This window comes from Mustela putorius, unplaced genomic scaffold, assembly GCF_011764305.1.
Source record: "Mustela putorius furo isolate JIRA1106 unplaced genomic scaffold, ASM1176430v1.1 tig00000083_pilon_pilon_pilon, whole genome shotgun sequence".
In the NCBI taxonomy this organism is placed as follows: domain Eukaryota; kingdom Metazoa; phylum Chordata; class Mammalia; order Carnivora; family Mustelidae; genus Mustela; species Mustela putorius.
The window spans coordinates 12,282,604-12,303,456 of NW_025421273.1; the positions used below are offsets into that span (position 1 = coordinate 12,282,604).

Here is a 20,853-nt window from a genome sequence, read left to right on the forward strand (position 1 = left end):
TTAGGAAGTGAAACTGAGAAGCACTGGTAAGTAGTCATCAGCTTATTCATTTATACAGACTGAAATAGACAATTATATTAGAATAAGTTGATATTGTGTGCTCCTTCTCACGGAAATGCGCAAACACCTCTGCAAGGATGATTTAACCAAGTCGACAATATCAGAATCTTTGCTCTGGTCCATAAAGACTTGGAGTTGGGCTGCTCACGTGCTCAGAAGGCAAAGCTGTTCCTAAAGGCAGGGAGCAGGCCCTCCCTCTCGCTCTACTGCGACAGGAGGAGGTGGTCGAGGGAGCATGCAGAACACTGCTCAGGTCTCCGAGTATATGTAGCAGCAGTGTCAGATCTTCTGATATTTGGACACCTTCCGATGTCTATTACACTCTTAAAAATGATTGAGGACCCAAAGAACTTTTGTGTATGTGGCTTACATTTGTTTTTTTTTTAAGATTTTATTTTTGGGGGTACCTGGATGACTCAGTGGGTTAAAGCCTCTGCCTTCAGCTCAGGTCATGATCCCAGGGTCCTGGGATCAAGCCCCACATAAGGCTGTCTGCTCAGCAGGGAGCCTGCTTCCCTTCCTCTCTCTCTCTGCTTGCCTCTCTGCCTACTTGTGATCTCTGTCTGTCAAATAAATAAATAAAATCTTAAAAAATTTTTTTTTATTTTTAACCTGACAGATCACAAGCAGGCAGAGGCAGGCAGCTAGAGAGAGGGAGTGCAGGCTCCCTGCTGAGCAGAGAGCCTGATGTGGGGCTCAATCCCAGGACCCTGAGACCAGGACCCTGAGACCAGTACCTGAGCCAAAGGCAGAGACTTGACCCACAGAGCCACCCAGGCATGCCTTTGGCTTACGTTTTTAAAAAAGACACAAACCTTCCACTAGCCATCAGAGCAATGATGTCACATGTCTTGTGCTTCTGGAAAACCCCTCTGTGAAAACAAGGTTTTTGGTTTTTAAAGGCACATGATGTCTTAGCATGATCACAAATATAGTTACATTGTTAACCCCACCCCCCAAGTCCATAGGGATCCTTAGAACACATTCTGAGAATCACTGTGCTATAATATTAGTTAGGCCAAGAATTTTTTAATAACCTCCTTTAACAAAATAAAGTAAAATCAAGTGGCTTGCTAAGAATTCTAACAGTCAGTAAAAATGCTGGAATTATTCCCAAGCCTCTTGAGTCTAGTAGCAGGTCTAGTAGCAGCTCCCAATGAAAACTATGATCTTTTTCCATTTGGGTTTTTGTCCATGCTTGGGAGATCCTTTCCTTCTTCCTTCATCTGGTTGACTTCTACTTCAACTCAGACACCACCTTCACCAAAGTGTCCTGAGTATATCCTCTCCCAGGGGAGGTGTTCTGGGCACACCAGGCACTGAGCCACCCAGGTGCCCCTAATGAACTGTTTTAAATAATAGACTACATTCTGTCCCTTACCTACTCTACAAATACGAATTTTATTACTTCTGTAATAGATATAAAATAATATTTACATATAATAATATAAAATTGTATACATTTTGTAATAATATAAAATTGTATAAATTTTATAAAATTCTAAATAAAACTTTAGGAGCATGGCTAATTGTTAAAATTTCTTCTGGAAATATATAGCATAAAATAGTCCATTGGAGGGTGCCTGGGTGGCTCAGTGGGTTAAAGCCTCCGCCTTTGACTCAGGTCATGATCTCAGGGTCCTGGGATTGAGCCCCACATTGGGCTCTCTGCTTGGTGGGGAGCCTGCTTCCCTTCTCTGCCTGCCTCTCTGTCTACTTGTGATCGCTCTCTGTCAAATAAATAAAATCTTAAAAAATAAAAATAAAAACATAGTTCACTGGGTGCTTTAGTCTCACTGTTAAAAAAAAGGTTCTGTCACATATTAACATTTTCTACAATATGACTATTATAATCATTTAGATACTCATTCTAATCTTATATACCAAATGTTTACCAACCCTACTGAAACACAGGTGCTTGGATGCATGTGTGCATGCACACACACACACCCCTTGAATACATATATATAAAAAGAAACTTTGAGTTTGGGAGGGTAAACAATTTCATTTCTTTTGAATTCTTGCCTTCATATTTTTACTGATAACATCAGGAATGAATGTGGAATTCTATAATTGCAAAATTTGATGTATTTAATTATGTAAAATGATTGACTTCCCATACCCAGTGTTGATGAATATGCTGAAACAGTTATTTTCATATTGTAATGCAATAAATGTATATAATTACGTAAAATCTTTTTCTAGAATTGTCCATAATTACTTAAGTGGAGAACCATTTGAAGCATACAAAGAAAGCTCATATTTTTCTCGCTTTCTACAGTGGAAATGGTTGGAAAGGTATGTTCTGATTTAAAATTCAACAAGAACAAGTAGTAACTTCTCACAATATATACTGATTAATGTATACTTTTCCATCTCTCAAGATAATATTGGAAATCTTGGGCTGGATATGGTATTGCACAGAAATTATTAATATGTGTTATGTAATTTCTTCTGATTTAGTTAACTCTTTTCTCTCCTTTTAAAATGACAGTCAGCCCTATGGACACAGTAGTTAGGAAATAAAACATATTCTAGATTCACAGAAATAGAACCTGAAGTGCACTGGTTCGGTCTTGCGGGACTAGCCGCATAGATTCGGTCAAGGGACTTGACCTTCATGAGCGTCAGGTGCCTGAAAACAGAGGTAATTCTAGAGCTGCCTACGAAGGGCATGCTTAGTCAGTGTGGTTTTGACAATGGTTATTGATTGGTTAGATTTCCAGTTCTGCTTCATTTACGTTTCTTTTGAGATGTTGAGTATCAACACCTGGGTTGAGGTTCTTTTCCCATAGGGCACTGTGCTGTAGATTGTTGCTTTCCTCCGAGGCTCTCCGATAGGCCCCATACATACCATGTCATGATGGGGACTAGCTGCTGACCTTCTTGTGATTGGACCGTTCTAGATCTATCTTCAGTGTTTTCAGTCAATTTTCAATGTTAGCATTTGCTTATTTCTCTCTCTTTTTTTTTTTTTAAGATTTTATTTATTTATTTGACAGAGATCGCAAGGAGACAGAGAGGCAGGCAGAGAGAGGGAAGGGAAGCAGTCTCCCTGCTGAGCAGAGAGCCTGATGCAGGCCTTGATCCCATGACCCTGAGATGATGACCTGAGCAGAAGGCAGAGGCTTTAACCCACTGAGCCACCCAGGCGCCCCTGCTTAGTTCTCTTAATGTCATGGAAGGAGTCCCACCGGAGGAAACCCTTGCCTCAGGCACTCCCTTTGAACAGCGCAGTGTCATAAGGAAGGCCAGGACAGGAGCTAGGTAGGCTTTTGGCTTTTAAAATAACAATGTGATGTGACACCTGAAACTGAAGCTTTTTTTTTTTTTTTTTTTAAATTAGGCAACCAGTAACAAAGGACACATTTAGACATTACAGAGTTCTAGGAAAAGGTGGATTTGGTGAGGTAAGTAATACGGGAATAGCTATAAGCAATACTTCTAGAAAAGTAAAACAGCAAGGTACCTGAGAGACATGAATGTGTCAGCTTTACCAATACCTTTATTTCCTTACTGGGTATTTTGGGAATGATTTAGCCAATCACGAGAATTAAGATTGAAACTTCAAACAAAAGTACTTTGCTACCTGCTTTTGGAAGATTCAGATCTTCGTGATTTTTTTTTTCACTATATGTTTCTTAAAAAGTTATTTCCCCGCATCCGATTATTTGACATTCAAGCTCAGTTTGTCCTGATGGAAAAGATGTTTCTTTCCATATTGCCAAATTTCTTTTTTTAAAAAAAATTTTTAAATTAACATATAATGTATTATATGCCCCAAGGGTACAGGTTTGTGAATATCAGGCTTACACGCTTCACAGAACTCACCATATCACATACGCTCTGCAATGTCCATAGCCCAGCCACACTCTTTACAGCCCCTCCCCTGGCTACCCTTAGTTTGTTTTGTGAGATTAAGAGTGTCTTATGAGTTTGTCTCTCTCCCGATCCCATCTTGTTTCATTTTTTCCTTCCTTTCCCCCCCAAATCCCCCACTTGGCCTCTCAAATTCCTCATTTTGGGGAGATCATATGATAATTGTCTTTCTCTGATGACTTATTTTGCTCGCATAACACCGTCTAGTTCCATCCACGTTATTGCAAACGGCAAGATTTCATTTCTTTTGATTGCCGAATTTCTGTTGCTCTATTACCATAATTTAAAACTAGCCTAAAAGCTGATGTAGTACAGAGTATATTATTGAATGTGCTTATTAATCTCAACTCTATGTGGACATGTATGTGCTTCCACACCTATATCAAAAGATACTAGAAAATGTGTAAATTTAGGAAAATCCTAAGAAAACTACTTAGGTAGTTGGTGGTAGATGGTTGGTTGGTAGATGATCCAGTATGATGGCTCCCCTAGATAGAGACTGTTGTGCAGGTCGGACAAAGAATCACAGGCAGTTCTGGTTAGGTCATTAAAAGAGGTGTTAATTGCCTCATTTATTGTCTGGAGTGCTCATATTCAGTGCCAGCTTGTGATTGAAATCACCCATGCTCCCAAATTCCCAGGGAAGGCCTAAACCAAAGCCTCAGAGATCCCTCAACGTGCATTAGGAAGCAGACCTAAGAGGTCTCATCCCACAAGGGAGGCCTGTCCTCTATCTGGGCTCGGTATGGAGAGACATCGGCTCACATCATCATTACCTCAGGGGAAGAAGAGCAGTGTTGTGCCTGACACAGTTCTGGAGACCTGTTGGAGCATTTCCAGTGAGCCATCCACACACTTGCTATAACCGTTCCAGGCCAGAGATTCTGTAAGAAATGCATCCTCTGCTTGAATACCTCCTCAAGCAGACAATTTACTCATGCTTTTTAATTCGTGCTAGTCTGCCTTTTGTGATGTCCAAATGTGGAACTCAGATTCTGTCCAAGAACAGAGGATGGTCCAAGCTCTTGTGTTTACAAAAGAATGTAGTTCTAGTTAGAGCCACATGGAGTTTTTAGCCATGGACGCAGTAGTAATGTGTTAGCAAATTTTAACTGTTGTGAAAGACTTGGTGTATTTATATTTATAGATTATTTTTTTAACACATTTACTTGTGTTTCCACACAAAAGATTGTACGGATGGATACACAGTTCTGGTTTTTCACAAACCTGTTCTTGACGTGCCATTTGTTACACTGAGTCTGTGGGGGAGCAAATAGTCCGTTTCCATTGTGTGTCCCTGTCAGAGGAAACCCCATGACCCTAATGCAGGCAGCCTCAATGCCTTTGAAGTCCAAATTCCAGTGGTGGATTTACTTTTTCCAAATGCTAACACCTCTTTCAGTGAGTTTGCTAGGACAAACATTTTGGTCTTAGTTTGTTGACCACAGTGCTTTCCTATAGGCTTCAAGTCCCCTGGAATAGATTTGTAGGGTCCTGCAGCGGCACCAAGGTTAAAGAGTTGGTGGTGTCTCTGCGCTCAGGGCCGCAGAGGCAGCACAGATCCGTGGAGAGGACTCGTGGGCAGCAACTGGGCTTGCTTCCGGCTGTGTGACTGCAGCCTCCCCATTTCCTCCTCCCCACGACAGGGAGACGATCCCTGCTACGAATGGGTCTTTGTGTCCAGATGAGAGTACAGTGTCCGGTCCTCTTACTTCTTCTCCCTTCTCTTTCTTTAACTTGGCAGTTCCACTTAAAAGAATCTGTGATAGGGGCGCCTGCGTGGCTCAGTGGGTTAAAGCCTCTGCCTTCAGCTCAGGTCATGATCCCAGGGTCCTGGGATCAAGCCCCAAGTCGGACTCTTTGCTCAGCAGGGGGCCTGCTTCCTCCTCTCTCTCTGCCTGCCTCTCTGCCTACTTGTGATTTCTGTCGTCAAATAAATAAATAAAATCTTAAAAAAAAAAAAAGAATCTGTGATAAAGAGATATACCAAGATTAATGTGCCAAGACTTAATGGTGAGAAAATGAGTAAATAAATTTTGGAAAAGTCAGATATTGGGAGAACTTTAATGGTGAGAAAACAGTCACACTGTAAGATGAAAACAGGAGATTATAAAATATTTTCTATTCTATAATATAAGGTCAGGTTCTCCACCCAAAATTCAGGAGGATTCACATGGCTACATGGTTATCTTGGAATTCCAGTGAGTTTTATCATTGTCCTTACTAATACTTCTCCACAATGAACTTTATTTTCCACAATGAACTTTACATTTTATCATCAAGATCATGTTACTGATGGATTAAAATGATACATGTTTCATGTTTGCTTATAAGGAGACTGTATCTGTGTATGTGTGGTATGTACATGTGTTATGCGTGTGAGGTGCATACATGCCTGTGGTATGCGGTAGGTGTGTGTGGGGAGTGTGTGCATGTGTGTGTGTGCAGTGGGTATGTCTGAGGTGCGTGTGGTGAGTGTTTGTGTGGTATGTATGTGGCAGGTGTGTGTAGGTGTGTGGTGTGTGTGTCTGTGTGTATGGGTGCTCCGACAGTGGATGGGAGTCAAAGGAAACAAGGTAGCCCCATGTTGACAGCCCAGAAGCTGTAGGATAGCTACTTGGAGCTCATTATAGCCCCATCTCCACTTCTGTATTTTGGACATTCTTTCCTAGTGGGAAGGTAAGTGATGTGTAAATAATATTTTAATAACTAAGCATGAAAGTGTATGAATTCTATGCAATATCTTTTCTTATATTCTTAAATTTTTAAAAGAAAGAGGAATCAGTTTAGTTTTGAACATTGTGGTCTTGGGCAAGGACTGAAGGACCCAGGGAGACCCTGGCTGACCCAACATGCTGTGATCACCTGTGGGCAGCAGGCAGAGCGTGACCCCCTCCTCCCCTGTCCAGTCCACTAGCCCCTTGCGACTCTTCACCGGTGGGGCTGATCCTGGAGAAACGGGGTTTGGTTGCTGGTGGTAGTGGTGATGGTGGCGGCCTAAGAGGTGGCAGGTGTGTAGAAACCTTTTTTCCACTTTTTTAAAAACTAGGTTTGTGCCTGTCAAGTGCGAGCTACAGGAAAGATGTATGCATGTAAGAAGCTAGAGAAAAAAAGAATAAAGAGGAGGAAAGGTGAAGCCATGGCTCTCAATGAAAAGAGAATCCTAGAAAAAGTGCACAGCAGATTTGTAGTGAGTATCTGGGTCCTTGCTGGGGATGGTGCGGTGAGGACCGCTTTCCTGGGCATCCCTGCTACTGGGCCCACCGGCACTGCCTCCACGCCAGCAGGGGTGTGGGCTGGGCTGCCTGGGCTGGTGGTGGGGATGGAGACCGGGGACAGTCTGGTTGTGCTGGTGGCCTCTTCCCTATCCATTTCTTACTGAACACAAACACAAAACAGTGGGGCCTGGTCTGTGGGTTTCTCCTTACACCCCGCATCAGGCTGTTACCAGTCAGGGCCCTCCCCTCTCCCAGGAGGCAGTGCTCATCCTGGGCTGTGGGACCACTGCCTCTGGAGCCTGAAGGCACTGTCCTGAGTCCTTGTCTCGGTGAGACCGCAGTCTGACACCAGCCCAATGTACTGCTCACTTTCAGCTAGGGTTCCCCAAACGTATGGAGTGTCAAGTCCCACCTTCTCCGTGTCAGGCAGGGTTCAGATGAGCGGGCCTGGGGTGAAACCGGGACTCTCCCATGCCCTGTGCTGTGCATGAGGTGCTGTGATGTTCATCCCCAAACTTAGCTACTGTCCCCCACTTCGTGTCTCCTGGAGCATCTGTGGCAACAGGTGGGTCTGTGTGAAGGGGGAGAGGGAAAGAAAACGTAGGAAAGGACTTGTGGTGTCATGCTTACTTCCTCCAAATCACTTCTGTCTTAGGACTGAGGTTTGCTGCTTTGTGCTGGGGGACAGACTTTGCACAGAGTGGCCTGCACTGCCGTCCTCTACATTTCCTTGTGGGGGTGACAGGTCTTTCCTTGTGCATTCCACGAAAATCTTTAATACAACTGGCTTGTCATGGAGTTCTTTCAATATGCTTGTGTAACTACCTTGAAAAACAGAAATCCATAACCTACCTTTGTTAAAGGGACATAATACCACTGGTTTATTCTGTTTAAAGGAAATATTTTTGTTTCTGTATTCTTGGCCTGTCCCAAGAAACCTGGAAATATTTTCCTTCATCCTTTTTTTCCCTAAATGGGGAAAAATTAACAATATCTTGTTAATTTCAAGTGTACATCGTAGTGATTCCATATTTTCATGCATTTTGAAATGATCCCTGTGATAAGTCTAGTTACCATCTATCACCACTCTGTTATTCCAGTATTATCAACTATATTTCCTATGTTGTACATTACATCTCCCTGACTTATTTTATAACTAGAAATCTGTACCTCTGTTTTTTAAAGTTTGCTTATTTATTTAAGTAATCTCTACATGCAACATGGGGCTTGAACTCATGAGCCCGAGATCGAGTTGCATGCTCTTGTGAATGAGCCAGCCAGGTAGGTGCCCTGAGGTTTGTACCTCTTAATCGCTTCCGCTTCCTTTCTGTCCCCCAGCCCCTCCTACTCTGTTAATCAACAGTTTGTTCTCTGTGCCAGAGTCTGTTTCTGTTTTATTAGTTTGTTTTGTTTCTAAGATTCCGCATATGAGTGAAAGTATATGGCATTTGTCTTTCTCTGGGTGACTTATTGCACTTAGTGGGCATCATACCCACTACGTTTGTCCATGTTTTGGAAGTGGCAAGATTTCAGCCTTCTTTATGGCTGAGTCATATCACATTGTCTGTATAGACCACATCTTCTGTATCTTTTCATTTGTGGGTGGGCATTGAAGTTGCTCCCGTGTCTTGGTTGTTGTAAATAAGGCTGCGATGAACCTAGGAGCGCAGATAACCTCTCTGGATTGGTGTTTTCATTTTCTTTGGATAAACACCTAGAGGTACAATTGCTGGATCATACGGTATTTCTGTTTTTTCTTTTTTTAAAGATTTTATTGATTTGTGAGAGAGAGACAGATAGTGACAGAGATAGCGAGAGACAGCACAAACAGGGAGGAGAGGGAGAAGCAGACTTCCCACTGAGCAGGGAGCCCGATGTGGGGCTCAGTCCCAGGAGCGTGGGATCATGACCTGAGCTGAAAGCAGATGCTTAACCAACTGAGCACCTGAGGTGCCCCTTGTTTTTCTTTTCTGAGCAACTTCCACACTGGTTTCCATGGTGGCTGCACCAACTTACATTTCCTCAACAGTGTACAAGGGTTCCTTTTCCTGCACATCCTTACCCACACTTGTTATTTCTTGTTTTTTTGATGCTAGCCATTCTGACATGCATGAAGTGAAATCTCATGGTGGTTTTGATTTGCCTTTCCCTAATGGTTAGTGACGTTGAGAGTCTTTTCATGTGCCTGTTGGCCATCGGTGTGTCTTCTTTAGAAAAACATCTGTTCGAGTACTCTGCCCATTTTCCCATCAGGTTATTTTTCATGTTAATTTATGTAAGTTTTAAAAAATATATTTTTAATATTATCCCCTTATCCGATACGTGATTTGCAAATTCTTCCATTCGGTGGGTAGCCTTTTCATTTTGTGGGTGGTTTCCCTCACTGTGCGGAAGCTTCTTAGTTTGTTGTAATCCCATTTATTTCAGCTTTTGTTGTTCTTGCCTCAGTAGACTGTGTCCCCCACCCCAAATATTGCTAAGACTGATGCCAAAGCACTTACTTCCTATGGTTTCTTCTAGGAGTTTTATGGTTTTACTTGTTATGTTCAAGTCTTTAATACATTTTGAGTTAATTCTTATGTGTAGTAGTAAAAGGTAGTGGTCCCGTTTCCTTCTTCTGCATGTGGCTGTCCAGTTTTCCCAAAACAAGTTACTGAATGGACTCTCTTTCCCCCGTTGTATGTTCTTGCCTCCTTTGTCATATATTAATGGACTATATATATGCATTTATTACTGGGCTCTCTATTCTATTCCACTGATCTGTGTGGTTGTTTTATACCAATACCATACTATTTTCATTACAGCCTGGTAATACAGTTTGAGATTGGGGGCACGATGCCTCCAGCTTTGGTCTTTTTTCTGCAGATTGCTTTGGCTCTTCAGAGTCCTGTTATTTTATACAAATTTTAGGATTATTTGTTCTCGTTCTGTGAAAAATGCTATTTGTATTTTGATAGGAATTACACTGAATCTGTAGATTACTTTGGGTAATATGGGCATTTTAACAATATTAATTCTTCCAATCTGTGATGATGGTGTATCTTACTGTTTTTTTTATTTTGTCTTCAATTTATTTCTTCAGTCTCTTACAGTTTTCAGAGTATAGGTCTTTAACCTCCTTGGTTAAATTTATTCCTATGTATTTTATTACTTTGATACAATTGTAAATTGGATTCTTTTTTTTTTTTAAGATAAGTTTATTTATTTGAGAGAGGGAGTGTGCACATGTGAGTGGAGAGAGGGACAGAGGGAGAGAATCTCAAGCAGACTCCCCACTGAGTGTAGAGCCTGATGTGGGGCTTGATCCCACAACCCATGAGATCATGACTTGAGCCAAAATCAAGAGTCGGATGCTTAACCGACTGAGCCACCCTGGTGCCCCTGGGATTGTTTTCTTAATTTCTATTTCTGACTGCTTGTTATTAGCGTATAGAAACACAACCTGCTTCTGTATGTTAATTTTGTACTCTGTGACTTTACTGAAATTATTAATTAGTTCTCAGATCTCTTTGGTGGAGTCTTTTGGGTTTTCTATATATAACATCATGTCATCTGCAAATAATTTTACTTCTTCCTTTCAATTTAGATGCCTTTTATTTCTTTTTCTTGCCTAAATGCTATGGCTAGGACTTTCAATACTATGTTGAGTAAAAGTGTAAAGAGTGGGCATCTCTGTCTTGTTCCTTATCTTAGAGGAAAAGCTTATAGCTTTTCACCATTCAGGATAATGTTAGCTGTGGGTTTGTCATATATGACCTTTATTATGTTAAGGTATGTTCTTTCTATACCCACTTTATTGAGAGTTTTGTCATAAATAGGTACTGAATTTTGTCATAAATTTTTTCTGGATCTATTAAGATGACCATATGATTTTCATCTTTCATTTTGTTAATATGGTGTACCACCTTGATCTGTTTGTGGATGTTAAACCATCCTTGCATCCCTGGAATAAATCCCACTTGATCCTTTTAATATATTTTTGAATTGGATTTAGTAATATTTTGTTGAGGATTTTTACATCTATGTTCACCAGGGATACTGGCCTGTAATTTTCTTTTTTTTGTAGTGTCTTCATCTGGTTTCAGTATCAGGGTGATTCTGGCTTTGTAAAATGAATTTGGAAGCCTTCCTTCCTCTTTCAATTTTTTTTAGTATAGTTTGAAAGGATAGGTACTAACTCTTCTTTAAATGTTTGGTAGGGGGGCACCTGGGTGGCTCAGTGGGTTAAGCCTCTGCTTTCCACTCAGGTCATGATCTCAGGGTCCTAGGATAGAGCCCTGCATCAGGCTTTCTGCTCAATGGGGAGCCTGCTTCCCTGCCTCTCTCTGCCTACTTGTAATCTCTCTCTCTCTCTGTCAAATACATAAATAAAATCTTTAAAAAAAAAAATGTTTGGTATGTGGTCCTGGGGTTTTGTTTCTTAGGAGTTTTAAAATTACTGCTTCAGTTTCATTACTGGTAACTGGTATGTTCATATTTTCTGTTTTTATGTGATTTGGTCATAGAAGATTGGGTTTCTAGGAACTTACCCATTTCTTCTAGGTTGTCCAGTATGTTGGTGTGTAATTGTTCATACTGATCTTTTATGATTCTTTGTATTTCTGTGGTGTCACCTGTAACTTCTCTTTCATTTCTAATTTTTAAAAGAATTATATATTTATTATTTATGAATCTAATTAGAAGTTTATTGATTTTATTTATTTTTTCAAAGAACCAGGCTTTAGTTTAATTGATCTTTTCTATTGTTTTTAATCTCTATTTCATTTATATCCACTCTGATCTTTATTATTTTCTCCTTCTACTAACTTTGGGCTTTGTTCTTATTCTAGTTCCTTTAGATATAAAGTGAGATTGTTTATTTGGCATTTTTCTTACTTCTTGGAGAAGGCCTGTGTTGTTATGATCTTCTCTCTTAGAGCTGCTTTTGCTGTGTCCCATAGGTTTTGAAAAGTTGATTTCCATTTTATTTGTCTTAATGTAGTTTTTGATTACCTCTGTGAGTTTTCCTTCATCCTTGATTATATTTTTTTCCTCTATGTTTACAGTTGATCAATGGGTCATGACCTGAACCTGTGTCAACCTCCTTCCCACAGCCCACCCTGGCTTGCCCACAACATGGTTATGCACAGGGACAGGTCAACACTTTTTATATAATTTATTGTGTATCTAGCCAAGTTATTAGATACAATACTAGCCACAAATACTTAGAAAATTAAAACTTGTAATTGATACCATTTACAATAGCATCAAGAAACATCATAATCTAGGCAAAAATATATTAAAAATGTGCAAAACTTCTACACTGTGATCTAAAATGCCATTACGAGAAATTAAAGAAGATGAAATAAATGGAAGGATACCAGGTTTATGGATTAGGAGATAAAATGTATGAAGATATTTGTTTTCCCAAATTGATAAATAGATTAAATGGATTAAATGCAGCCCCAATCAAAATCCCAGCAGGATGTGTGTGTGTGTGTGTGTGTGTGTGTGTGTATGTAAATTGACCTACAAACCAACAGAACAGTGGGCAAAAAACTTGGACAGGTATTTCACACAAGTAGTTCCAAATGAATAAATATATGAAAAAGTATGACAAGTGTTTCCTGTATTTGTATATACAGAGAAATGCACATTAAAACCACAATAAGAGACAACTATTCCTTCAGCAGCATTGACTGACAACATGAAATGCTGGAAGGATGTGCAGGGGCAAGACCTCTCTTGCACTGTGGGGGAGGGGGTATTAATTTTAATTTAACTTGTATGCTGAACATGGGTGTTCTAGAAGTGTGGAACATAAGTGCTCAACAATTAGAGCATACCTTTGATGAATCATGATCCCAAGTGTCTTTGTGAAGTTTTGCCATCTACCCACTTAGCTATAGAAAGTTCTCTCCTCTCAATATAGAACTCTGTAAGATCTTGGACAGCTAAAATGTCCAAGAAGCCCCACATGCATGGAATGCATTTCGGTGAAGCATATGGGATTTGGGTGTTGTCGTGATAAACCTAACACGGAGTGTCTGAATAATGTTCACAAATAGAGGAAATCACCAAGGAATGAGCAGGTGTCTCTGCTTTGTTTTTTATTATGCTGTTGTCTTTAGGTTAGTTTGTGCTACACTTACGAAACCAGAGATTTCTTGTGCTTGGTGCTAACCATTATGAATGGAGGGGACTTGAAGTTTCACATCCACAACTTGGGCAACCCTGGCTTTGAGGAGGAGAGAGCTATTTTCTATGCCGCCGAGCTGTGCTGTGGCTTGGAGGATTTGCAGAGGGAAAGAATTGTGTACAGGTAAGAACAGCATGAACTCCTGGGGCCTGGGAGACTGTTCATCCTGAGCTTTAGGCTCCCACTGGGCTCCCTCCAGCCACCCAGGTGCCTGGGCAGGAGGGCTGTGGTGGAGCCCTTGGTGGCCATACATAGGGTCTGGTCACTCCCACCGTTGGGAATATGGTCAATCAGCAGTGGACCTTGGTTTTCATTTTAGTTCTCTTTGATCTCTAGTAGGTAGGTTTTATTTGTTAAGTTGATCAAATATAGGCAGTGTTAACTCATGTAAGCATGAGAAGAGCCCATTTCTAAATTAGTTCTATTTAGGACTCTGGGCTCTGTTCCAGCAAAATAGTGTAACAATTAAATGTCTCAAAATAATACTTTATTTTAATATTTTGCATCTTAGAATTCACTAAAGAAAATTTAATAGGTAGAATTAAATTAGTATGATCAAATATTTAATTTTAGGGAAAGCAGTCCCTCCAGTTACCCTTTGGGTATGGAGCTCCTGAGCTCTGACACCCTTCTCAACCCTTCCCTGTGTAGCTCTGTCCCTTCACCTCTGTAAGGACATCTACTTTCAGGTGTGGACCATTGCCTACGACCATTTCTGACCCTGCCATTTTCCCTACATTCCAAGGGGTCTGTGTATCCCCTGCCCTCACCTACCCCATCCAGTTGTTCACCAAATCAGACATGGATGTTTCCCTACATCCAGGCTTTGGGGTCACTGGCTTAGTTCATGTCTTCCTCAGGTTACCTGGCAGGCAGACAGTTGAATGGTCTCGCTGATGCCAGTCTTGCCCCGGTTCCTGCTCTGTGCAACTGATGACAGGCTTTCCTGTGGTGTGGATCCCATCCTGTCATAGCATCCCTAGCTTGGAGCCCTGTGGGCCTGGCTCTCCTGACCCTGTATGGTGCCACCCCCTCTGGTTTCTCCAGCTGGGTGTCCTGCACCCCAAATGGGGGCTGTCTGCTTTTGTGATGTACTCGTACTTCTTGAGTGTCCTCACATCTTCATACCCTTGCACATGCGGCCTGTTGGTTGAAGGCCTTTCTTCTCTGCAGCCCCTCCGCCTGCATTCAGAGAAAGTGTAGCTCATCCCTAAGTTCCCCACCCTTGAGAATGGGTGTGTGTGCTCCCCGGGGGCATCCTCAGAGCACCCGTGTTGTCCCACTGGAGGGCTGGTCATTCCAGCTGCAAGCATCTCAGAAGCCCTTTCTTGGATCCCTATTCTCACGAACTCTTGGCTCTGTCTCACGTTGCCTGGAGGCACCTTAGGATCTCTCCAAGGCCGAATCACGGGCCTGGCCATGGGGCTGGGCAGTGCCTCTGAGGTGGTGCACCGGGGGCAGACTGCTGCCTTGGGAGCCATTCCCGTGGACACAGGCCATGTCACCACACTCACAAGGAGAGACAGGTGGCCCACAAAGCAGGGAGCAGGCCTGGAGGAGCTTGAATCCTCTTTCACTCTGGGAGCACCTGAGAGTTCAGTGCAGTTCAGTGCAGGTAAGCCCTTCTGCTTGCTTTCAGTGAAGATGTGCACCAGACCTCGTTTCATTGCTCGTGGCCTTACTGTGCTTCACACGCACTGCCTCTTTTACAGACGGAAGGTTTGTCACAACGCTGTGCTGAGCAGGTTCTGTCTGTGCTGCTTTGCCAGCCGCGTGGGCTCCCCTCATGTCTGCATCACGTGTCGGTCTTTCCTGCAGTGTTTCAAGCTGTTTCATTATTATACTTTTGACCGTGATCTCTGATCTCCGATGTTACTGTCATTTTTGTCTGGGGGCGCCACACGCAGCGTCCTTGTCTGGGGACACCACACACAGCGCTCACTGCCACACACAGTGGACGTAATCAGTGCGTGTTGTGCGTGTTCTCACTGCTTCACCCACCGGCTGTTTCCCTCTTTCTCCTCCTCGGACCTCCCTGTTCCCTGAGACGCAGCAATATGGCAGTTAGGCCAAACAATGACCTGTAATGGCCTCTAAGTGCTCAAGTGAAAAGAGTCACACATAGCTCACTTGAAATGAAAAGCTAGAAATGATTAAGCTTAGTGAGGAAGGGATTTCTGAAGCCGAGATAGGCTGAAAGGTAGGCCTCTTGTGCCAAACAGCCACATTGCAAATATTAAGGAAAAGTTCATGAAGGAAGTTAAGAGCGCTATTCCAGGGACTACATGAATGATAAGAAAGCCAAACAGCCTCATTGCTGATAGGGAGAAAATTTGGGTGGTCTGGATAGGAGATCAGACCTGCCCCAGTATTCCCTTAAGCCAAAGCCTAATCCAGAGCAAGGCCCTGACTCTCAAGTCCAGGAAGGCTGAGGGAGGTGAGGAAGCCACAGAAGAAAATTCTGCAGCTAGCAGAGTGGGTTTGTGAGGTTTAAGGAGACACAGAGGGGCTGGGGGGAGCAGCACGAGCTGATGGAGAAGCTGCAGCAAGTTCTGCTGGTGATCCAGCTTGGATCGCCCATGGAGGTGGCTCCTAAACAGCAGATTCTCTACATGTAGACACAACAGCCTTATCTGGGGAGAAGATTCCATCTTGGACTGTCCTCGCCGGAGGACAAGTCCACCTGGCTTCAGAGGTTCAAGGGACAGGCTGGCTCCCCATTAGGGGCTAATGCAGCTGGTGACTTTCAGCTGAAGCCGGTGCTCCTTTACTATTCTGGAAATTCTTAGAACCCCTAAGAATTGTGTTAGCTCTCCTGTGCCCATGCTCTACCCATGGAACGAGACAGTCTGGACGACAGCCTATCTGTTCACAGTGAGATTTACCAAACGTCTCAAGCCCACTGTTGAGACCTACTGCTCAGAAGAAAAGGTTCCTTTTGAAGTATGACTGCTCATTGAAGTTGTACCCGGTCACCCAAGAGCTCTGGTGACATACGGCGAGATGAGTGCCGTTTCCCTGCCTGCGAACACTGTGTCCATTCTGCAGCCCACGGAGCAAGGAGTAATTTTGACTTGGAAGTCTTATCATCTAAGAGACACATTTTGCAAGGCAGTTAATGCCATGGATGGTGATTCCTCCACTCGATCTGGGTGGGGTACATTGAGAATCTTCTGGGAAAGATTCACCATGCCAGACGCCAAAATGTTCCCATGGCTCAATGTCAATACTAACAGGAGTTTGGAATAAGTGAGCTCCAGCGCTGGTGAGGACATTGAGGGGTTCAAGACCAAGTGGAGGAAGTCACTGCAGATGTGGTGGAAACAGCCAGAGAGCCAGAAGTGGAGCCTGGAGAGGCGAGCGACCTGCTGCCCTCGCAGGATAACAATTGCACAGGTGAGGACGTGCTTCCGTGGAGGAGCAAGGAAGGTGATTTCTTGAGCTGGAGTCTGCTTCTGGTGACGATGCTGTGGAGATGGTTGAAATCTGACAAGGACAGACACTTAGAACATTGCATGACCTTAGTTGATAAGGTGGCAGGGCTTGAGAGGACTGGCTCCAGTTTGGAGAGGAGTTCTGCTGTGGGTGAAATGCTACCAGATACCGCTTGCTGCAGAGAAATCATTTGGGAAAGGAAGAGTCCATCAGTGCAACAAATTTATTCTCTTGTTTTAAGAAACTGCCGTAGACACCCCAACCTTCAGCAACCCCCACTGTGATCACTCAGCCACTGTCAGCATCGAGGTAAGACCCTCCAGCAGCAAAAGATTACAGCTTGCTGAAAGCTCAGATGATGGTTGGCAGTAAAGCATTTTTTAATTAAGGCATTCATTGTTTAGGGGTCACCTGATGGCTCAGTCGGTTTAGCGTCTGTCTTTGGCTCAGGTCATGATCTCAGGGTCCTGGGATGTAGCTCCACATCCGGCTCCCTGCTCAGCAGGGAATCTGCTTCTCCCTCTTCCTCTTTCCTTCCCCCTGCTCCTGCTCTTTCTCGCTCTCTCTCACACTCTTTCTCTCTCAATAAATAAATAAATTTTTAAAAAGGTATTCATTGTTTTGTTAGACATAATGCTACTGTACACTTAATGGGTCTCAGTGTAGGGCAAACATAACTTTAATATGCACTGGGAAACCAAAAAATTCGTTTGACTCATTTTTTTGTGATAGTCACTGAATTTTGATTGCCTAGACCAAATCCCTGTATCTCTAAGGAGTGCCTCATTACCGGATTGGTTAGAAGATTTTCTTTTCCTCTAGCCTTTCACCTTGGGCTCCCGCTTGCCCTCAGACAGAGCAGGGGAAAGGCATGGGCTGGCCAGCACTTAGTGGGAACTTAGTGCATGTCCACAGCATCCACCAGTAGGAGGCGCCTGCCATTTGTTAAACGGATGACCCGTGGCTTTCAGCCTCTAATGATGCGTCCCCTCCCTTAGGGGCCTGTGAAGCACCACTTTCATTCTTTGAAATTATTTCTTGTAGTCAGAAGTTGCCTCTTGACAACCTTTATCAGACCAGGTACCAGAAAGATGACCTTTCTTTTTGCAGACGGATGGTACAAATAAGAATCCTCTATCATCTCAGCACTCTGAGGTCAAAGAGGAGGCACGGAGGCTTGGCTTTGAGCCACCTGTAGGGTACAGCATGTTCCTAGTCAGAAGGAGAGCCCAGGAGCCTCTTACCCTCGTCTGTGGGAGCTGCTCCAGGTGTGCCAGGCCTCACAGGCTTGCAGAATTCTTTCTAGTATAAATGATTTAAACTGGACCCAGGCCTGATCAGGGAAGGCTTTCGGGAGGACCTGGGACTCACCTGGCAGCTTGGCTAGATGGCTAAGATCAGAGCAGAGGGTAAAGGGATCATTCTTTTGGGGGAGATGTACGCCGCGAGTGCCTACTGGAGAAAGTGAGTAGAGGAGTCCACCTAAACCAGAGTGATCATAAAGACAGGAGGATGGGGCGCCTGGGTGGCTCTGAGGTGGGTTAAAGCCTTTGCCTTCGGCTCAGGTCATCATTCTGGCTTCCTGGGATCAAGCCCTGCATCGGGCTCTCTGCTTGGCGGGGAACCTGCTTCCCTTCCTTTCTCTCTGCCTACATGTGATCTCTGTCTGTCAAATAAATAAATTTAAAGATTTTTTTAAAAAAAAAGGAGGAAGGAAGAAGCAAACTTGTTGGCTTTCTGCTGCCCACCAGGCCCTACGCTGTGCCCTTCGCATCTGTTCTTTATTTGGAGAACATGTTAAAATAGTTGCTAAAATGCCGTAGCATCCTAGAGGCCCTCCCCTTTTTTTCCAGATACGATTTTCCTGGAGCATTTCATCTTTTTTTTGTCTGTCATCCTCTGCTGTTTGTTCAGATAAAATGCCTGAAACAACATTACAACGAACCACAGAGGAGTGCTAGGCTCAGGGCGGTGTGGGCACAGCCCTTCCAGGAGGGCAGGTGAACAACAGGGAGGTGGCATCCGACCGTGTTGAGTGGCCCAGGTGTATGGTTTTGGGGTATAGTAGTTTGTGTCATACCTTTAGATACATCTACTTGTAACATGGCTTTGTGTAAATTGTTCGGTGAGAAAAAGTGAGGGAAAGAAATCAAGTGTGCATATAGAGAGAGCCTTGAGAGATCATAGTTTTCAGTGTGCAACCATATATCTAAGAAGTGAGCTGTTTGATTCAAACAAACAATACATAAAGACACAGGTGTGGGCATGCATTTCCAATCCAGCTGGGTACTTTCCCTTCCAGCATCTTTTCATGACATTTTGCCCGTTCATTATGCGAAAGTTGGAAGGGGACTCTTGCCTTTGGGGTTTTAAATGTCCTTTAAAAATTAACCGAGGAAGGAGGCTCCGGGAGGCTCAGTCGTTAGGCGTCTGCCTTCGGCTCAGGTCATGATCCCAGGATCCTGGGTTTGAGCCCCACAGTGGGCTCCCTGCTCATCAGAAAGCCTGCTTCTCCTTCTCCTACTCCCCCTGCTTCACCGCCCCCCATGTGTAAAATAAGTGAATAAATAAAAATCTTTTAAAAAATTAACTGAGGAACATAGTTTCTGTAAAATCAGATCAACTGAAATGCTTTTCGTTAGGGACAGACCCCGTGAGTGCCCTAACACCATTTGAATATTAACATGCGGGAATGACTAATTCCTTATTAAATAGCACTTGAGTCTATGGACAGTGTGGTTGATCCTTGAACAGATGGAGATTAGAGCATCAACCCAGTCGAAAATCCACATGTAACTTTTGACTCCTCCAAAATTTTGCTACTCATAGTCTGCTGTTGCCTGGAAAGCTCACTGATGACATGCAGCTGATCACATTATTCTGTGTGTTCTGTGGACTCTGCCCTATGCTCTTACCATAAAGCAAGCTAGTGAGAAGGAAATGTTAGTTAGAAAATTGTAAGGAAGAGAGCATGTATCACAGCACTGGGACTGTAAGAAAACCCACACGTAGGGGGACCTAACCCGTCCACACCCATGTTGTTCAAGGGCCAGCTACAGTTTCTTTTCACGTAAAAGCTTTTCCCAAGACTGGCCTGCAGCATCAGGGAAGTCTGGCCCAGCAGCGGCTGGCTGTGGAGACCAACCTTCTCCCTGTTCCTCATTCTCTCTGGAGATGGCATATTTTGCTTGCCATTGTTTGGGTAGTGAAGTGTCTTTTAAATTATAAGAATTATTTTACCTAATAATGTAGTCTGTATGCAGGGGAATAAGGCAAAAGGCTACGAAAATTTTAAAGACTTGGCTTTTTTAAATGGTTTAAAAAACAGTAAGGAGGTTCCCCCCAAAATTAAAAATAAATGCCATATTACCTAGCAACTCCACTTGTAAGTGTATTCTAAAGGATATATCCACAGTATGTCAAAGAGAGGTCTGCATTTCCGTGTTCACTGCAGCATTATTCAGAATAGCCAGCATCTGGAAACAACCTACATGTCCATCGGTGTGTGGGTGGGTGGGTAAAGAAAATGTGGTACATGCATCCTCAATGGAGTTATTATTTGGCCATGTGAATGAAGGAGGTCCTGTTACGGGTGACAACCCAATGGACCTGCAGAGCTTCATGCTACGTAACATAAGCTAGACACAGACAAATACTGCATGGTTTCACTGGTATGTAGAGTCTTTTTTTTTTTTTTAAGATTTTATTTATTTATTTGACAGAGAGAGATCACAGGTAGGCAGAGAGACGGGCAGAGAGAGAGGAGGAAGCAGGCTCTCCATCGAGCAGAGAGCCCAATGCGGGGCTCGATCCCAGGACCCTGAGATCATGACCTGAGCTGAAGGCAGAGGCTTAACCCACTGAGCCACCCAGGCACCCCAACTGGTATGTAGAGTCTTTAAAAAAAAAAAAAAAGTCAAACTCGTGGAAACAGAAAAATCACTAAGGGCTGGGGGGTGGGGGATAGGAAGAGGTTGGCAAAATGGCACAAACTTTCAGCTATAAGATGAGTAGCTATAGATATAATGTAAAATATGAAAACAGAGTTGGTAACACTATACTGAAGAATTGAAATTTGCTAAG

General features: G+C 43.2%; 1 protein-coding gene across 2 annotated transcripts in view; it reads left to right on the forward strand.

The window, feature by feature from the left end:
- The window catches only part of GRK4 (G protein-coupled receptor kinase 4), a 110,144-nt gene that overhangs the window by 52,853 nt on the left and 36,438 nt on the right, over positions 1–20,853 (forward strand). For both annotated transcript variants that reach the window (XM_013045752.2, XM_045075068.1), the window contains 4 exons: positions 2,266–2,358; positions 3,407–3,470; positions 6,989–7,129; positions 13,268–13,458. In XM_013045752.2, the coding sequence (XP_012901206.1) occupies positions 2,266–2,358; positions 3,407–3,470; positions 6,989–7,129; positions 13,268–13,458 (489 nt within the window). The remainder of the gene's footprint in view (positions 1–2,265; positions 2,359–3,406; positions 3,471–6,988; positions 7,130–13,267; positions 13,459–20,853) is intronic.